Source organism: Tachypleus tridentatus, chromosome 10, assembly GCF_004210375.1.
Source record: "Tachypleus tridentatus isolate NWPU-2018 chromosome 10, ASM421037v1, whole genome shotgun sequence".
Lineage (NCBI taxonomy): Eukaryota > Metazoa > Arthropoda > Merostomata > Xiphosura > Limulidae > Tachypleus > Tachypleus tridentatus.
This window is the reverse complement of record NC_134834.1, coordinates 172,975,110-172,995,114: the sequence shown is the minus strand read 5'-3', so window position 1 is coordinate 172,995,114 and position 20,005 is coordinate 172,975,110. Positions and strand designations below refer to the sequence as shown.

The following is a 20,005-nucleotide window of genomic DNA, read 5'->3' as shown; positions in this document are numbered from 1 at the left end:
ATAATAAGGTATATAGAATTTGGTTGCTATATTAGTACAATGAACTTTACACAATGAAAAATAATTATGATTATGGATTATGTTCTTTGATAAAATGCATGTTTGGTGATTTTTTATTAGAATGTAACTTAATTATCTTCATTTAGACAACAAAAATATTCTAGGGCACTTATGTTTAGTGTATAACTTATGATAATATAATAATGTACCTTTCTGAACTTATACGATGCTTGAAAGTGTTATTTGTATCATATAATCAGTAGACTATATGTAGGTATGGCCAAGGCATTCAATAGGCATAACACAAAAATGAAAACTACAGAATCAACAATGACAGAGATTTACTTTAAAAGATAACTGCCACTCTTTTTCGTTTTATATCTACCCAACATGCCCAGGAACAAGGTAAGATACCAAAACAAAAATTGGCCAACCCACAAATTGTTCACGTTTCTTTTTCTTGTTTCAGTCAAGATAACTCTACAACTACTTTATCACAAACTTCATTGAAACTCAAATCCACTCTAAGTGTTTCTGAGCAGTGCATGTTGTCAGCACCTAGTCATAATTCTAATTTATTCTGTGTTATCATTACCCTCTTGAAGTTAGTATTCTAAAATAAATATGGCATTCCTTTAAAAAACTTAAGTACAGTGTAAAACAGTAATCACCATCCATTAAATGGCTGCAACATGGAGAATACTCAATGCTTTGAAAAATATGGAGTTGGTGTCTTTAGGGAGCCAACTCTGTATCATGTCTGTAAAAAATATCAATACATATAATATTAAATTTTATTAAACAGATTCATAGAATACAATAACTTTCAGTCAGGAGAAAAATCGTTTTGTAAATATAAAATGATGAAGGAATTATAGCACCAAAAATAGTACAAACAAAAATATAGGGATGATTGAGCTACACATTGACCAACCCCACATGAATTTCAATATCAAAATTTGATGTTACACTATGATATACAGTATTCCTGCAGTTGGAAATTATGTATTCCTGACTGCATCAATGTAGTGTAACTAAGATCCTAGGACTTTCATTCAAGGAAAACCAGGTTGACTGAAAATATCTGGACCACAACTCTCTCACTACAAGGCTGATCAACTGACAGATGCCATAACCACTTCAATACTGAAAATCTTGTAGAAATGATCTATGTGTAGCTGTATCGTTCCTCTATTCTTGTGTAAGTTTTGGCAGTGTCATCCCTACATCATTTTACAATTATTTTTATTACTTGTATATATTGTAAAAGTAAAATATATTATTACATTATTATATAACTTGATTTTTTTTATAGTAATACATAAGTTTTAAAATTCCTGATGTAAATGTAAGTCCAGTTAAACATAAACAGTTCATTGACACTTATGTTGAGAAACAGTTGGTTTTTTTTACATATATTTATATTCCACGTTAAGTGTTCTCTACACAAAATTTGCACTTTTATTGGAGCTACAATTTGGTTACTGTATTTAACTCGTTTCTTAGATGGACACATCTCTCAAGCTTGAAAAAGGTGGGAATCAACCATGGTCTAATCAAACTTGAAAGTGGACAAAAGTTTTTTTTCATTGTCCAGTAACTATGTCCATAGATCTTATGTCTCATTTACCATTTAGGTAAGTTTATATGCTGAAATTTTTTTGTGTGGCAGTTTGTATTCAAGAAGTATTTTTGTACTTTTTTTTTATGCATGTCTGTAAAAAATATTGTCAATGTTTGTTAATTTTGACAGATATCAGGTAATGGTTCAGATTTAGCATATTAAGGTCATCAGATATAAATCTTAGTAATTTTCATTTCACACTTAATATGAAATTCTGTTAAGATCTAAAGGAAGAATTTAAACAAAGTGATTATGCACTAAGAGAGAATGAAGCCACATTGTTATAAGCAAATATAAAACGTTTCTGGTGCAAGTTTTTATGTTAACTTTCAGTACTTCCTTATTTTTAAACATATGTAAATATGAAGTAATTTGATGGTAATTTTAAGTTCCAGGATATGTATTTTCCTTTAAATTAATCACAGTCTATCACATAATGAGCATATTTATTCTAACCTATTTTATATATATATTTAATATATTATATATCAAGAGCATGATTCAGTGATTTTCAAAATTTTTATTCACACACCACCTAAATCTTATTTTTAATCTGTATGTTTCTGCTTATTTTCAAAGTTTCTATATTTATGCAACCTTTCCATAAAGATCTGTAGCAAGCCAGCAAATAACATATTGTAAACAACTGTTCTAGGTAATGCCTGTAACCTCATACACTGCATTAAACTACTTATTAACAATTCATCTAGGTAACATTGGAGAACTTTTAGGTTAACTAATACTGTTTCATGTTATGATAAATCATTAAACCTAACACTGCCTTTACTCTTTTTCCTTCCATTCTATTCTCATATTACTCTTAAAAATAATTGGTGATAATTAACTGGCCATGTTTCACCTGCAACACTTTTTAAGCAAAATATCTTTTGTTTGTAACAAACGGCACAATAAGATTAACTGGGGACCATTGATATATGTACAAAATATATACATCAATAAGGTTGAAATTGTTTTTCAGTCAAGTTACGGTTTGTTTGTTTTTTACTTTATTGTGTGAGCTTGAAAACTTTATATGATTATTTCAATGAAATAGTGGTGAAAATATGAAAATTGCTTTATAATTTTATTTACTGTTTAAAATTCCTGTTTTCAAAATCAAGTTACAACTTGTAGTGAGTTGTACAGTACTGGTTGGTTTTTTTTTTACAATTCTTCATTGATTTTGATTAGTTGAAAGTCACCATTATAATATATACTTGTATCTTTGGTTTTATTAAAGTAGTAACTAAACTGCCAACATTGTAGCTCTTCAGTGTATTTTCTTTGAGCTTAATATAGAAATACTGAACAAGATTAATGGACCTACCTATGAAGAAAGTCCATATTATTTAACTATTACTATAACTATTAAAACACACATTCAAAGCTATTAATGATGATTTCTGTGGAGTAAGTACTCATATTGCATCATTTTAATAATGAACTGAATGTATACTTCAGTTGAAATCTGTAACAAAATGTAATTTGTCACATTCAACCTGACAACATGTAGGAAAGACTGATGGGACAAAAATTTCCCATTACATGACACTTGATTCATTAAACTATTACTATAACTCAAGAAAACATAGAGAGAAATGTTATATTACTTATAAATGTACTGTTCAGAAGCCCACTATCTGAAACCAAATCACAATTTGATACACAACTTTAAAAAAAAAACATTTAATGTTCTTGTCTATATCTGATCTTAAATTAACTACGTTAAAATGAAACATCTAAATTTTAGAAATAACATGTGACAGTAAGAAGTGCATATTAATAACATTTATTTTATTAACAGTACATTTGTGGCATTCTTCTGTCACAAATAGAAGGCATTTTGCTCAATACTGTTAACAGATATCAGGAAATACAGTCGGTATTCTTGTTGAATAACCAGTACAAACTGCACGTTTTAACATTAGTTTCTGAAAACAAATTTCAATTATATTGCATATTTTGAGGATAATACTAGGCCACTGTACTATTGTTTTGCAAAGGTATTTTTTCCTGGTCTCTGCAGTAACCAAAATCAAATGGACATTGTAAAGGAAATTGTATTTATTACAATACTTCTGATAGTTATATAATACATTTCTATCGACTCTATAATAAAATTGGAGAGTACTTTGATTTCTAAAATATTTTTGTAAACCAGAAGCAATATACAAATATCTACAAGACAAACAGTAGTATTTTTGGACGCATTTGAAAAGAATTGCAATGCTCATGATCACTAATGTTCCTAAGGCTTGTTCAATAATCATATATATTATATATAGCTATTTACAACTAGTAACACCACATATGAAGACGGTAAATGCTGTATTAGTTATAAATATTTATCTACCTCCAATTTACGTCTTAATTCTGGGTCTAAGTTATCTACACTTAATCCCACATTTTTCAACAATGTCTTAAGAACACTCAACTCCTTTGATAAAAGATCTATACGACTCCACAAAGCCTCGTTTTCTCGTAAGAGTTCATTTACTCTCTGGTTGGTCAAGTTTGCCCGGCGTTTCGCCTTCTCTCGAGACTTTCGGACTGCAATGTTATTCCGTTCTCTACGTTTTCTGTACTCTTCACTGCTTTTATCAATATTTTTCTTGCCTTTGTTCTTGAATGTTGATTTTATACTAATACCACATGACTTCTGTCTCCTGATCTCAACGTCTTCTGCTAATGTACTAAATTCGGTAGATAAGCCAAAACTACTATTAGTATCACCGTCTTGATCAAGTTGCTGCTTTTCGGAAAACGTGCCGTTACGATAGCAGTTAGTAGTGTTGTCTACCCGCTCCTCTTTTAGTTTTACGACTGTCGGGATAGTTGTTTTTAATTCTTGCTCTTTAATAGAAAGATGCTTAGAATTAGACAGGATATTGCTTTCAACGTTAAGAGGTTGTTGACTGAAAAACTGATCCTCAGTGGAATTTACGAGGCTCGCTTCAACTCTATATAAATCGTTCTGTTGAGGCATACCCAGTAAACTGGACAAGTTGTTGCTAGAAAGCTGCGACTCACTTGTTAACTGGTCAGCGCTGAGGAGTTCGGAAAGATCTACCTGACAGCTGGAACTGTCTTGAAATTCAGCAGGTTTTGCACCTTTCGGAATATATGAAAGTAGAGATACTGAGTCACTTAATTCGTCAACTTGACTATTGTTCACATTAATTAACTCTTGCAAATTAAAGGACAGTTCTGGCGTACTGAGTTCAGCCAGTTCAGGTACATGGTCTTGTGTTAATTCGAGAGGACAAATAGACTTACTGTATGGCAGGTCAAAGGAGACGTCATCAAGCTCTGAACGTAAACCGTCATCACATTGTACAGGCTCCATATCTACAAGCCAAGACGGACATGGTGCAAGATCCAGACCGTCCAAATCTCCGAAATCTTGAATTGAAGCCGTTGTGGTAGTAAAATCGTTTTTCAAACCAAACTGGGAATAAACCTTGTATAACCAGCAACTAATACAACCACACCACTGACTACCCTTTCTCTTCAAATCAAAATCACAACTGCGATGAAAATGCAAGGCACAAAGTATCTACCGCTTTAATGTATCAATGCACCCAAATGGTGTTATTTGTAGTAAAACTAATATTAACAAATAAGTACCACTTATGTTTTCTTTTTTGCCCATGTATGGGTTTAGTGCTTAGTAATTTACCTAATATGATTTTAACCATATATACTAGCATTGTTACGTACTTTTCAAAATTTCGAAACTATTTTCTACATCGACAAAATACTTGTTTCTTTGGCGTAAACCTAAATGTATTGAATACGTCATTTTCCAAGTAATTAATTGGCTGAAAGCGACAACGTCTTTCCTACTGCTATTAACGTCACACTTCTCTGGAAAGTTCTAACCGTTCGGGAAGTCAGGAAAAACAGGTTTTAACGTTCGTATAGATTGGACAATAAATTCAGATCTGAAACTGTAAACCCATTCGAAACTTCACTCGTGATTCTGACGTAGAATGACGTAAAGTAGGTCCTCTTTAATGCGTCAATAAGAAAAAAATATACAAACATGTTTTGAACGTAAACATATCCTGTTGATAGTTTTCGTTATTGGTTGTTATTATCTGAAACATAAACAGATTCAAACGTGTTAAATAATTTTAACAAGTTAAGTAATATCCACCTAACAACCCATGGAAAGTGTCAAATTTCTATTTTATTTTATATTATTTAATTACACAGGCTTGTGAATTTAAATTTCTTCAAAGTTGTTTTGGTTTGAATAACGGATTTCCCATAATTCAGCCCACGAAGATTTCAAAAATAATGTTAAATTTTTTTCTGTCATATAAGGATCTTATATAGATGGGGAAGAAGAAGAAGAAATACTTTTAGTTACTTCATATTATTATTTATTTTACCACAGTGAATATATTTTTTATTAATATGTTTGTCATGGTTGGATTCTAGAACGATCGATAAGACACTCACGTTGCGGTTCGTCTAGAGCAGCGGTTCTTAACCTTTTTCAGTGTTTGCACCCCTTTCAAATCAGTAATCATTTCTCGCACCCCCTGGAGAAATATAAAGCATACTCTTATGTAAAAATATAGATTTGCTTTAATTATTCATGGGCATCTTCGCACCCCTTGGGAATCATCTTCGCACCCCCTAGGGGTGCGGGCACCCCTGGTTAAGAATCCCTGGTCTAGAGAAATCAATAACCAGTAGTGTGAAAATTTTAGTGAAAATGGTTCATCTATGTAAAAGTACATGTGATGTTTTGTGAAAGCTCCGTACCTGATGGTGAAAAATGAGTATTATTTTTAGATTTAAGGCAGCTCCTGTAATTAAAGCTTAAAAACTCAGTATATAAGTAGGAGTAGTGTCTCACTGATAAAACGTAGCAATACATTAGCAAAATAATAGTATTTTCCTCTTGGCACCACACGTGCATTTCTCGCGTGATTGTTGGCCATTTTGGGTGGTTTCTCAAAGAATCACATGACTTACCTGTGGAAAAGATTATTGTTTTCACATAGTAGTACTGTAATGCTCTTTCATTGGTGAACTCTGTTAAATTATATTATGGAAATAGTTTAATGTTCAGTCACTGTAATCATCACAAATTAGTTGGGTTTTTTTTCCTCCTCAAATATTTATATAAGATTGAACACTTATACGCTGTCATAAATTGTTGTATGGCTATGTTACAAATAATGTTCAGAACTCACCAACGATACTGGGATTAATATGAGATCAACTTGCTTGTACATTACAACTCCATAAATGCATTAACAAACACAGGTCCAAACTTTAAGAAAACATTGCATGAGTAATTTAACTCTATCTTGAAAATAGCTATACAATCTTTACAACTATTGTGCAGTTATAATCTTGCTCTGAATACAAAGGAAGAATTTGATGTCAGCTTAGAATTTTCTAGGCTTATCGTAACATCATATGCCTCCTAACTAACCATCAAGTTACAATATTAAAATATATCATACAAAACTACTCTCTTCCTGTATTGTGAAGTTCCTTGATCAATCTTAATACAAACGAGAAAGAAAAAACCTATACTAAACTGTTTTTGGTGGTTTTCATTTTTGATACCTCTTGTGTACAGATGGAATGCTCTCTTGTCTCTTGTAACTGGCCAACCCCTCACTGTGCATGTTCTTTCTACACACATCATTGAGTGAATTCACTGATGGCTCCAGTATTACTGTCCTCTGGAAGTAGTCTTAACACAATTCCAGGATCCTCAGCAGATTGGGTTTCCACTTCCAAGTATTTCTCGTGAATTATCCAACTCACGAGATAATAATATCTTATCACAAGTATAATTTTGTGATCTTGTATTATGTACAAATTTATAGTTTCATAGCACATTGCCATCCAATTGCAAATATGTCTGCAGACTTACAATGTTAGAAACTGCATTTTGATACCTGTGGTGAATATGGTACAGATAACTCTTTGTGCAGTTTTGTGCTTAACTACAAACTATAGTACATTAACATTGGCAATGATTTCTGTAAGGATATGGTGTTGAATTTGATAGGTAAAATTTATTCACAATTATTACCTGAAGCATACACATAATGAAGTCAAGTTTCAGATTTGATGTCAGCTGTTTCTTGTAATACATCAACAGAAACTGAACATTTGATATGCATTTGTTGCTAACTGTACAAGGATACTTTGTATGTAGTTGGACATAGCTACCAAAACTGTTCATATAAATGGCTATACTTTTATTGTATTAAATTCAAGAGTGTATTAAAGAAACTGTGGTAATGCTATGAATGTTGAAAACTTCCAAGAATGAGAGATACAGTTACTGCAGCACTTCATTCAATAATAATAAAAGTGATTATTCAAATTTATTACAATGTCAGTTTGAACATTACATACATGCTGCACATAGTTAGAGGTATACATTTTATCATTTTCAGGAATTTTATCTTCCATCAAGAAATATTTCTGCCAAAACCTCAGTTCTTCAAGCTTGTAAAAGCTATAAATTTTACCTTGTAAGAGTTCATTAGACTGTTTTGAAGACAATAGTTATTTTAATATTTTATAACACAGTTTACTATAAATATATGTGCAGTTTTGTCTCGAATATTTGCATACAGTTGGATCTTTCTCAATAAAATGGCACTACTGAATCACACAAGTTTGATGATGCACAACACACAGCAACAATTTGATCAATGATTAGAACTTCATCAGGATTGCAGTAAGAATAATCAGTTGGCAGTGTGCTTTTAAGTATAGTGTACTTTTTTCTAAGAGATCAGTTACAACATTAACATGAATTTTACTCTGAGCAGTTTTTCTTGTAGATTCTAATTCCAATGGTTATAGGTGTTATTTTAAGTTTTGTGAAATTGTATAATTTCACATTCTGCACATATCATTCCAACACTTTCTTTAATATCAAATTCTCTGCCAGCCAGAGTAATATATCCTGGCAAAAGATTTCAAAGTCCACAATTTTCAGTCATAATATTATCAATAGCTTTTTCTTTCCTATTTTTTGAAAGAAATGATATTTTTATGTAGTGTTATTCCAAATACAAATTTAATTGTATTGTGGTGTTTATAATTATTCTATGTTTTGGCTCATGCTAATAGATTTAATGATCTGCCTATAAAATTTGAAAGCAGGTAATAATAATAATTTACGTTTTTAATCCACAATAGTTCTTGAATTCCATGGGCAAAGATGTGTGTAACTCTTCACATTCTGACTATAATATGAATGTGTGTTTTCTCACATCGAGCTATCTGCTAAATCCCACGAGGGGAAGACTATAATATGAATCTTCTTAACTTAAAATCATAACATATATTACCCTGTTAAGTTTTTTTTATACATAACTGGTAGAAACATTGAACCAATATCCTAGTTTCTGTAAACATCGATTCAACTTCAATTTCATCAGAATATTTCTGGTATTATAGCAAGGCACTTTTACTGGTTTCTAAGATATGTTGTGATAAAGACTGAAATATTTACATTAATATTGAATAGGCCATTCCTATTTAATGTTTAACTTTTCCCCATTTTCTTTGAATGGTTCTAGGATGGATTCTATTCTCAACACCATTTCTCTCAATTCCATATTTTCTATTGTAAGTCACTAGACTCCTGTATGTATTTTGCCACATTTTCAGATCACTTCTGTATTTTCTAAAGACCAAGGATTTTTCTTATATTTTCACCATCTTGAAAATGTTCTAGTAATGCCTCTGCAGCACAGTTTTATTTTCTTTCTTTTTGTCCCTTCTTTAAGCATGAGATGGGGTCCAGTCAGGGTTGATTAAATCAGAGGTTTGCTTTCTTTTCTGTTGAAGAAAATAGTATTTGAAAAGTAGAATATGCAATGCAGTTCACTAAAATAATGTGTTTTAACCTTAGATGTACAGGTTGGGATGAAAGTGTGTATGCCTCTACCCTGTACACAGTACCATTCAACATGTTATTATAAATTTGGTGTCAGAGTTATCAATGTTTCATGTTACCCTACGTTAATGATTTCACAACAGTTGGTGCTAGAATAAAGAAATTATCAAATGTAGTGTACAGGGAAGCTGAAAGAAACTTTAGATACATATTTAGGAGGTTGTAGAGGATACATAGATACAACATGCATACTGTAGAATAGATAAACATATTTTATTCTTCAAATAAACACCATCATGTCACAGTCTAAATCAAGCTGATTTGTCAATTCACAGACATTTCTCTTGTACAAGAACATTATGAACACATTTGATTTTTTTATGTACAACAGAATTTTACTGTTTGGTAAAAGCTTGCTAAAATTCATGAGGGCACAATTCATATATTATAGCCAAAATTATTTCTCCATTATGAGATCAATCCATTGACTAATCTCATGCACATACTGTTAATATTTATTTATTTCTAGACTAGTCTCTATTAACATTATTTTAGTGAAGTATGTTGGGTAATTAATTTGGTTTGAGATATTAAACACAAAGATACAAAATTGACTATGTTCTGGCCACCATTAGTATTGAAACCTTATTTTTAGCATTATTGGCCCAGTGATAGTAAAGAGCCATTGAAGAGGGGCATTCTGGGTAAGTTATTAATGATATATGAAAGTTTTATTGTGTATCACACTGGTTTCAGAAGGTCATTAAGACCATTTAATTTGTAACAACTTCATGCAATAGGATGTTTGAAGGAAGGGGTATAACTTGTGACATCAGAAACCAATATATATTGTATGAAGTCACCATGCAGAAGCATGCTAATGATATAGGGGGTTCTTGGGACATGTGACAATTTCAAGCCACAAAATGCTAATGCAGCCTATATAGAAAACATTATAATTCCTAAAGTAGCTGCAGTGTAAGTACATAAGCATAATTATTTTTCTATTACAAAATACAGAGTTAGGTCAAACATTTCCCACTTTGTGTATGTGTAATCAACATGGTAATCAGTAGAAGTTAATTTTAAATACTTTCTTACTCTCGTGTTTCGTCAGTTAGGTACTCTTCCTATTAACACTGTTGACATGACTATATATCCAACTTGAATCATGATAGGCGTGCGTATAGTTTCGTAAGGTCATATTCACAAGCGCATAACTCAAAAATTCGTAAAACGTAGTTACCAGTGGCAAAACGGCGAGAGTAAACTTTACTGTAACGTTTGTTTGAAGTTAAGTACAAAGCTACACAATGGGCTATATGCACCCTGCCCATCACACGTATCGAAACCTGTTTTCTACCACTGCAAGGCCGCAGACGTACCGCTGTACTACTGCATGGCAGCAATGTTTGTTTGGATCTGGAACAAACTATAATGGTTAATCTGGGATAACCAAAATGCAAGTCAGTCACGATCAATATAGCTTTTCTCTCATTGGTGAATTATTTATTATTTTACGAATGTCCTGTGCCAGATGAAGACATACCCCTCCCACCGATTTAAAGGCCCTCCCTCAATATGAATTAATTTTTTATTATGATTTTTTTTAGAAAACGCTAGGTGTTTATTTATTATAATTAAAACACTGTTAAATATAAATATTCACACATGTGAATTTTATATTATATGTCTTTGATATCTGCTACAGCCAATCAGTTTCCTTCACTGACTTCGATATAATAATACACATCCTAAAATGGATATGAAAGAGTGTTCGTATTTTATTATAACATACATTGAGGGAAATCGAACCCCTGATTTTAGCGTTGTAAATCCGAAGGCTTACTGCTGTCCCGCAGTTATGCTGGAAAAATCAATATTCAAATACATCTTTTGAGGTATTAAAGAGCATAGAAGACGGTGCTGTATAAACTATTCTGTATTGGTTTGCCCCCCCCAGTGGCTCAGCGGTATGTCTGTGACTTACACGCAAAAATCCGGGTTTCGATACCCGTGGTGGGCAGAGCACAGATAGCCCATTGTTTAGCTTTGTGCTTAATTCAAAACAACAATGTATTGGTTTATAACGGAAGTGTCACTAATTATGAAAAACGGTGTATTTATGGATTAAGATTTGTGATAATTTAATCACTTTTATTTGAAATATTAACGTTTCGACCTTTTTTGGTCATCGTCAAGGTCGAAACGTTGTTCGCTCCTCTGCGTAAAAAATTTTCTCAACCCAAACGAGCCGTTTTTACACATATATATGATTAGTGATTATTCTATAATATTAAACTTCTCTTCACGCTCCACCTATCCGTTTTTCTGACAAACTTTAACCTTCAAGATAGTGGCGAAAGATATTATGGGCATTGGTGTGACGTCTGTTGATAACTATCTATATTGGCTTTTGTTATGAAATGAGATTCGTCAATTATCTTTATGTAGTAGTTTCGTGCAGCGTTTTACAATTGCATATGGGGTGAGATATGAGTTACTTCTTGAAAAATCAAGGTTTGGTTTAAACGGTTACACTTCTCGAGAATAGCTTTTCGAAGAACCAAGCACTTGTTGATTGTTTGCTATGATATAAAATTCGGGCATTTTTGTGTGATAAATGTTTTAAATTTTAATTCAAAGTTGCTGTATCAATGTATGCATTTTGAGTTTATAAACCATGAACTGTGGGGAAAAGTGTCAGCTCGTGTATTATAAAAGTAAAGAAAAACTTTTCCAAAAGAAAGAAGTGAATTTAGGGATGTCTGGTATCAATCCTTCAAAAATAATGCAAACAAGATAGTGAGGATGGCTTTGCATCATCTAACATAATAGCACAGATATACGGTGTAGTAGAATGTTAATAGACAAAGATAGGATAAACTCAGTTGTGATTCAACAGTTATATTGTTATAACGTTATTGTCTCTGCTTTTATGTAGGGATGATGCAAATACCATACCTACTAACTCGTTGGCATTGATATAGATATAGGAAGGTTTTATTTATAATAAAGTTCTGAATACAATGAGGCTGTGTGTTTTTGTGGTATTTACAGATGCTTTCAAGCTCGTGACTCAGTCGTTACATTGATATTGTTAAAAAAGGAAGCCCTCTGTAGTATTGAGAAGATATTTAAAATATCATTTTGATAAACAATTCGAGTCATTTATACATAGGTAGCGAGTGCTGCCTAACTGATACGCGTTCTCAAGTGGAAGTTTACTGCAGCGCTCGTGAATGAGGCTCTACGACCTTGACTTGTGAGAACGTAGTAGTACCAACAACAGGGGTGGGCAACTCCATGGCCACATGTTGCCAGTGGATAGCACAGTTGTGGCCAACTCGAGTTTAGGAATCAACTTTTTCCATCATTTATTTTTTATCGCAAATTTGGCAATCAGCAACCGCACTGCCTCACGTCATCACTAATGTCGCACGCTTTCTCACTGCCGCAGACTCACCCAATTTTTTAACGTCAGTCTAAATGTTTGTTATCGAGTGTGCGTTGTTTTGCACATGCTTGCAAACATATTTTTATTGTGCAACGTTTTGGCCCGGCATGGGCAAGCGTGTTAAGGCGTTCGACTCGTAATCCCAGGGTCGTGGGTTCGAATCCCGGTCGCACCAAACATGCTCGCCCTTTCAGCCGTGGGGGCGTTATAATGTGACTACATTATAGTAGTTTGGATTCTAGCTCAAAAAAGAAATCATTTTCTGATGTTGAACCAGTAAAAGAAATAATGATTGGGGTCATTGAAACTCTGTTGGAGAATTATGATTCAAAAATAAAACATGATATTCTTCAAAAGGTAAATAATTTGCAACTAAGTCCACAGTCAAAATATATCTCAAAAATTTAAATTAAGTTTCTCTAGCTGTTTTTTTGTTTTTTGAATTAAGCACAAAGCTACACAATGGGCTATCTGTGCTTTGCCCACCACGGGTATCGAAACCCGGTTTTTAGCGTTGTAAGTCCGTAGACATGCCGCTGAGCCACTGGGGGGCGTTTCTCCAGCTTAAAATTTTGAAATTTATATTTGAATATTTGCATGATCCATTTCAATTTAACCTATGATAGTTCAGTAAGGAAATTACATCTTTTTTGTATTTGGATAAGTATGGATTTCAAGACAAGATGCTTACCTTGCGCAAAGTGTAGAGCACGTAAAAGATAAGCAAAAAATGTTCTATCAGAGAGATATAGCTCACTATTCTGATAAATGAGAGTCTTCCAAATTGAAAGATAGCAATTTCAAAATTATTTTCCATGTTTGGATCCATCCACATGGATGTGTGAGTGAACATTTCTTCGCTAGATTTCCTCAAGCCAAAATACAGATCTTGGCTTACTGACATAAATTTAGAGGAAGAGCTAAGATGCTTATTGAGCATAGGCCCGGCATGGGCCTAAACATGCTCGCCCTCCCAGCCGTGGGGGTGTATAATGTGACGGTCAATCCCAATATTCGTTGGTAAAGAGTAGCCCAAGAGTTGGCGGTGGGTGGTGCAGACTACCTGCCTTCCCTCTAGTCTTACACTGCTAAATTAGGGACGGCTAGCACAGATAGCCCTCGAGTAGCTTTGTGCGAAATTTCCAAACAAACAAAATTATTGAGCATAAATATTAAGCCAAATGTCACGAAACTTGCTGATGAAAACCCCATCAATTTTCACATTGAAGGCTATTATTTTGATGAAACTAACACCTTTCTTTCTTTTTGTTTTTGGATAGTGTGGCCAATGTTGTTTTCATTAGTCACAGTTGAGGCCACTATGAAAAATATGTTGCCCATCCCTGACCTACATTAATGTTTATATACAAACTTGTATATAAAGGGTGTTGAGAAGTTTCGGTAAAGATTGCTATAAATTAACTGACAACAATTGTATTTACATTAGAAATTACATTTTTTATAATATTTTTATACACATGTAGAACGTTTAGATGTTATTTATAATGTTAAAAATGTCTGAAAGAAAGGATATAATTGTTGAAAAGTAAATATGAAAATTATAATGCATTACCAAAAAGGAGCGCTAAACGAAGATTGAAGCCATTTAATATTACATAAACTGATCTTCAGTGCCCTTTTCATTAGAACTAAAATAGCTTGTGTCATGTGACACTGTTGTTATCAAATGAGAAAGGAGGTTCATAGCAATTTGATTGGTAGTGCAAAATTTTTCAGAGCTTACAAAAGTGAGAACTGTTGATGTAGTGCATGTTTTTTAAATCTTTTTATATAAACTAGGAGTATACGCCATAATGATGCGAAAATGCATTTTCGACACTAAACGACTACTAAGTATGCATTATTCGCTATGGCGGGCTATTCATCGGTACACAACCGTATTTAAAGTTAATCGACCAGATACAGGTGGTAAAAAATTTCCGAATGAAAAGCAGGTTGTTGTTTGCGGTGGTGGAGTAACTGGCGCTTCAGTCTTGTATCATCTGGCAGAACGTGGGTGGACAGACAGTATACTGCTAGAGAAAGGGAAGTGAGTTATATTTATTCCTTTTCTATGTCTTACATATTACTTTTTCTATTTCCTTTCTTTTCCCCACCTATATTTCCATTAAGATTTGGATAATCTCTTTTTGTCTATTTCATTCCCTACTATGTTGTTTGACTTGTACTGTACTGTTTCCTTTCATTGTTCTTGTTGATATATAATTGTTCCAAAGAATTTCTCTATTTCTTTGTACGTGGTGAGGGGACCTCCCAGGGAAGGTTCTGTTCTATCTGGTTACCTTCTCTGGGATCTAAACATCCACCCACGTGTTTGCCGTGCGTGGCGACCCGTGAAGGGGAGGAGAGGATCCTGGTGGTTGAGGGGTCCAACCCTAACACACCACTTTGGCCTCGAATTCCTGTAGACGGGCGGCCTTTGGGTGGCCCCCCTTGGGTCAATCGGCTGGTCCACTTGGGCTAGAGTCAACCAAGTACCAGTGTTGGAAGTTCTCAACGGGTGTTGTGGACATTGTGCCTGATGCTGGTGTTTGGGTATAGTGCTCACGAAACACTGGCGTTGCTGCATTGTCCTTGCGTGACTTTGTAGTGCGTCCCCTTGTAGGGCTCCATGGTGGGTGGGGTCAGTGGATACCGAAATTTTTTCTTTTTCCTATGGATCCTCTAAAAAATTTAAATAAAATTGTAAAAAAAACAGTCAATGGGTAAGCGACCACGTTTTGAATACTCAGAACAGCAATCTTCAACATCAGTAACACACGTACCTCATTTTTTTATATTACATTCTCTTTCGGAAAAACCTTTAGGGCAAATGTCCCCTTTTTTTATTCAAAAGGGACTAGAGGGACTTGCTGGCTCTCCAAAATCACTAAAGAAACTTCGATCTGGTGACATATTGGTTGAAAATCCACATCCCAACACAGTGAACTCCTCTTGAATTCAAAGGCAATTGGGGATATACCTATTGAGGTTACACCCCATGCTACCTTGAATTCTTCACGAGGAGTTATTGTTGAGAGGGATTTGAAGAACATTCCAGAGTCAGAGATTCTATCTCGCTGGTCTCTCCACTCAAGGAGTTTCTGCAGTGAGGCGCATCTCCACTCGCAAAGATGGAATTACACTGCCAACAAATACCCTTGTTTTAACATTTACCACGTGCACCTGCCACCATCAAGGCAGGTTATCTCACTTGCAGGGTTCGCCATACATACCAAACCCTCTTGATGTTTCCAATGTCAGAGATTCGGCCACTCAAAGACATCCTGTCGTGGTTCCCTGACATGTGCTCGTTGTGGAGGCAAGGACCATGATGCCTATGACTGTGACATGAACCCACATTGCATAAACTGCAATGGTTCTCACCCCTCTTACTTTCATTCTTGCCCAAAATGGTTGGAGGAAAAAGAGGTGCAGCATTTGAAAACGACACATAACATTAGTTATCCTGAGGCTCGGAAATTGCTGTCCACAACTCCATCTCGGACATATGCTGCTGCACTTCATTCCACAACTACAGTGGGAGTGCAGACAGATCTCTCTGTGCCTCCAAGAGAATCGTTTTCAAAACAAATGAAAAGCCTTTTGACCTTCGTGGTTAAAAAGGTTGATGAATCGACTTCCACACCTATCTCTGTTCCTCCCATACCTTCCAACAAACCTCAAGATCCACGTCCTTCAGTTTCAAATACAGGCATTTCTTCTGATACATCTTTTTCTCCCACCACTAGAGACAAAACAATTATTCGTTCGCGTCCTCAGTCACTGGATTCCCCTTCCAATAACAAAAACCTGCCCACCCGACACAGAGCAGGATCCATGGAGGTTGATAGACCTCCTCCGACTAAAGACAGTAAAGAAAAAAGACGTGGTCGTAAACCGAAGGGTTCTCCAGCCACTTCACCTACCCGTTCTTAAAAATGGCCACCTTGATACAATGGAACTGTCGAGGTTTACATGCTGCTAAACAGGGGTCTCTCTAGACTTTCAAACCAGGGAGAAGTTTTGCTCTAATTTGGCAAAATTATGGAAAAGTTTACAGTCAATAGCATTCTTTTCTTCTATAATATAATCTGTATAAGATGACTTTTCCTTGAGCTTACGAAGGGTGAGGTTTGGTCTGTTTTGGGAGACCATTTCTCCCAAGTCTCTCTAGTGAGAGCCCTGCTTAATAAAATATATATCATCACTCAAACATAACCAAACTAAACTTGACAAGTTTCAGTAACATTCATGCTGGAAATCTGAACACAAATTCATGACAAAATGAAAAAATATATATATGCCTTGAAGCATGTCATTTTGTTTAAAATCAAAATTTCCAGTGTCTGGACCATCTATTGACAGACACATGATATTTTCCAGGTTTGTAGTACTCATTGAATTCCTCAGACACGTTTTTATCAAATTCTGCTTACTAAAACCTCTCTCACAATCAGCTGTTGAAACTGGAGCTACCAGCAGTCTCTCTGCCAGTTCTGTACTTGCAGGAAAGGACTCTCTGTATTTTACTGTAGAAACTTTTAATGTCTGTTACAGACTTGCTTCCACTTTCAAAAGTAGATCTAGCAAATTTTGAAAATGATTTCAATTCTTGTTTTGTTCCCTCGTGGCCAAAGGTTGACAAATAATCATTGATTGTGTCAATGTCTTCTGAAATGTCTGTGTCTTTGAGCAGTGGGTTGAACAAATTTGTGAGGGAAGTCAAAATAGCTGCATCATCATTATCTGAAAACCTGTCATTCAGACTTCTTATCATATTTTCTGTGAACTTATCACATATGTTTTCTGCCTCCGACCTTTGAACTGCACCATCTCTTATGGTATGCCCACCAAACTGAAAAGTGTACAGTCCATCTGAATCTAACTAAGGCTTAGCTGGCACCTCGTTCAGAAATTTTGACAGCATTTCACCAGATTTCTTTTGTTTCATTTCCTCCAGACACTCAATAGTTAAAGCAAGCAGTGGGTGAACTTCAGAGAAATTAAGATTTTTCCTCTGAAATGTTTTTGACAAAATGGCTAATGGCTTCAAAAAATCAGCTAAGTAATGTGACACATAGAGAAATTTGAATGAAGTGGTGAGTTTATACAAGCTAAGAGCTTTACCAGAGGTCTCTTCCATAAATACAGACACAAGGCTGGAGTAGTTGGAAAGCAGTGCATCTACTGCACCTTCAAAACTTAACCACATGGCGTGAAAGATCTATTTAAACCTCTTTTCTTCTGCATTGATAATGCTCTGCACTGCAGTCAGAGTTGCCATATTTTTTGGCGAGTACTTAAAAAACTTAAAGATGGAATTCATAATATCCTGGTACTTGACAAGATATGGTATGCTGTCAGCTCCTGTGGCACAACTCAAAGCTAGTCTGTGTGCGATACAGTGTGTGGCTTGGACACCTGGTACAAATTGCTTTGGTCTAGTAACTATCCCAGACTTTGACTCAATCATCACAGCAGCACCATCAGAGCTGACACTACATAAATTTTTCACTTCAATACCCTTCTCTGATAACATACTAATGACTTTTGTAAAAATGTTCTCAGCATTAGCTTTGTAAAGTTCATAGATTCCAAGGAAATAGGTCTGTGGTGTGACTGTACCGAACTGATCCATCTCTAGTACACGGATGTAGCTGACAAGGTTCTTCTTTACTGAAATGTCTGTACTTTCATCAATCATGATGCTTAATTTTCCATTTTTGACTAGTTTGTTTTTTAAATTTTCTCTCAACACTTCTGCCATACAATCTTGGAAGTCACTAATACTAGTGTTGTGTTCATAGGTAGTATGTTGGTCTACTACCAGATGCTGGAGCTGTGTTGCACCCTGGAATTAAAACAAAAAGAATAAATACATAAATAAATAATTTGTGGGAGTAGTAACTCTAGAACATGAATACATAAATCAGTAACAAATTTTATCAAGAACAACGGAGAAATTTCACTTGTAAAACATTAGCTGATAATCCTTCAACAATTTAAGAACATAAAAACTGTATTATATACATAATAAATAATTTGTGAGATTAGTAATTGTGGAACATGAATACGTAAATCAGTAACTATAACAAATTTTTCATTAAGAACAACAAATAAAATCCACTTGCGACAAGAACAGAAAAACTGTATTGTATACATAATAACTTACCTGCATCATACGTAGTCTGTTTAGATCTGGAATTAGGGAACTTGGTAGGTCATGCTTTGCTGCAAAATTTTTATCTGCTTACCACATACATGCATTAAAAAAACGTTGATGTAGTGAACCAGTCTAGCATTTTGTAAACAAACAGTGTTTTGCCGGTATATTTGCCAATTACAATTTTTCTTGACCAAAAAGCAAAAATAATAGCCATTGGCGAATATGGCGAGCAACAGCGTGAGCCTTGGAACATGAGAATATTACAGTAGGTCTATATGGGCTAACACTAAAGTTACTTTTAGCATCATAACATAGCAATCAAACCCAGTTTGCTAAGCTTCTCCAGAGTGTACTGCATTTTAGGAGTAAGAAAATTTCAGTTTATTAAAAAAGTATGAAAAAGAACTTGGAGACAAAAATGTAACAAAATGGTACACATTTTACCACCAAATTTATTCAATCCATGTTAATCTCTTTTGTTATGCTATCACACAGTTCCCTTTACGTATTTTAGGAAGACTGGTGTATATCAACTAGACAGAAAGGCACAATCTTCCATGGTAATGCAAAGATTTGTGAATTAAAACAAGATTGCAGATTTATTCAGGAAATTTTTATTGGCAAACATCTAGCAGTATTTACTACAAAATATAACCTCAGAATTCTCTAAAACCAAAAATTGCAAAGTCCTTTTGGGTTATTAATTAAAATTATCATTAACAATTGAAACAAACTTCAACATTCCGTAGGATTTTCATTTGATAATATCAATTGCTCAAGCTACGTATCTAGCAAATGTTGCAGGGTCTCCTGCATGGAAGTTCCACTACAACTCACTATATACACCAAAATAGTTATTGC

The 20,005-nt window shown here is 34.4% G+C and overlaps 2 protein-coding genes and 1 long non-coding RNA gene across 6 annotated transcripts in view; 1 reads left to right on the top strand and 2 right to left on the bottom strand.

Annotated features, from left to right (window-relative positions):
- Positions 1–3,397: 3,397 nt before the first annotated feature.
- LOC143230927 (uncharacterized) lies at positions 3,398–5,348 on the bottom strand. Its single transcript, XM_076465255.1, has one exon. It carries the CDS (start codon positions 4,968–4,970, stop codon positions 3,960–3,962), a length of 1,011 nt encoding a protein of 336 aa, XP_076321370.1. The 5' UTR covers positions 4,971–5,348; the 3' UTR covers positions 3,398–3,959.
- A 2,622-nt stretch (positions 5,349–7,970) lies between these two features.
- Positions 7,971–11,045, bottom strand: LOC143230928 (uncharacterized). The gene is made up of 2 exons (XR_013016696.1): positions 10,620–11,045; positions 7,971–9,460 (listed from the first exon to the last, which is right to left on the bottom strand). It is a non-coding gene; the product is annotated as an uncharacterized LOC143230928 (long non-coding RNA).
- A 3,545-nt stretch (positions 11,046–14,590) lies between these two features.
- The window catches only part of LOC143230926 (pyruvate dehydrogenase phosphatase regulatory subunit, mitochondrial-like), a 102,884-nt gene continuing 97,469 nt past the window's right edge, over positions 14,591–20,005 (top strand). For 2 of the 4 annotated variants that reach the window (XM_076465252.1, XM_076465251.1), the window contains exon 1: positions 14,605–15,025. In XM_076465252.1, coding sequence (XP_076321367.1) covers positions 14,790–15,025 — 236 coding nt within the window. In that variant the 5' untranslated portion in view covers positions 14,605–14,789. Of the gene's footprint in view, positions 15,026–20,005 lie in introns of all 4 variants that reach the window. The other 2 variants (XM_076465254.1, XM_076465253.1) reach the window with 2 other exon arrangements.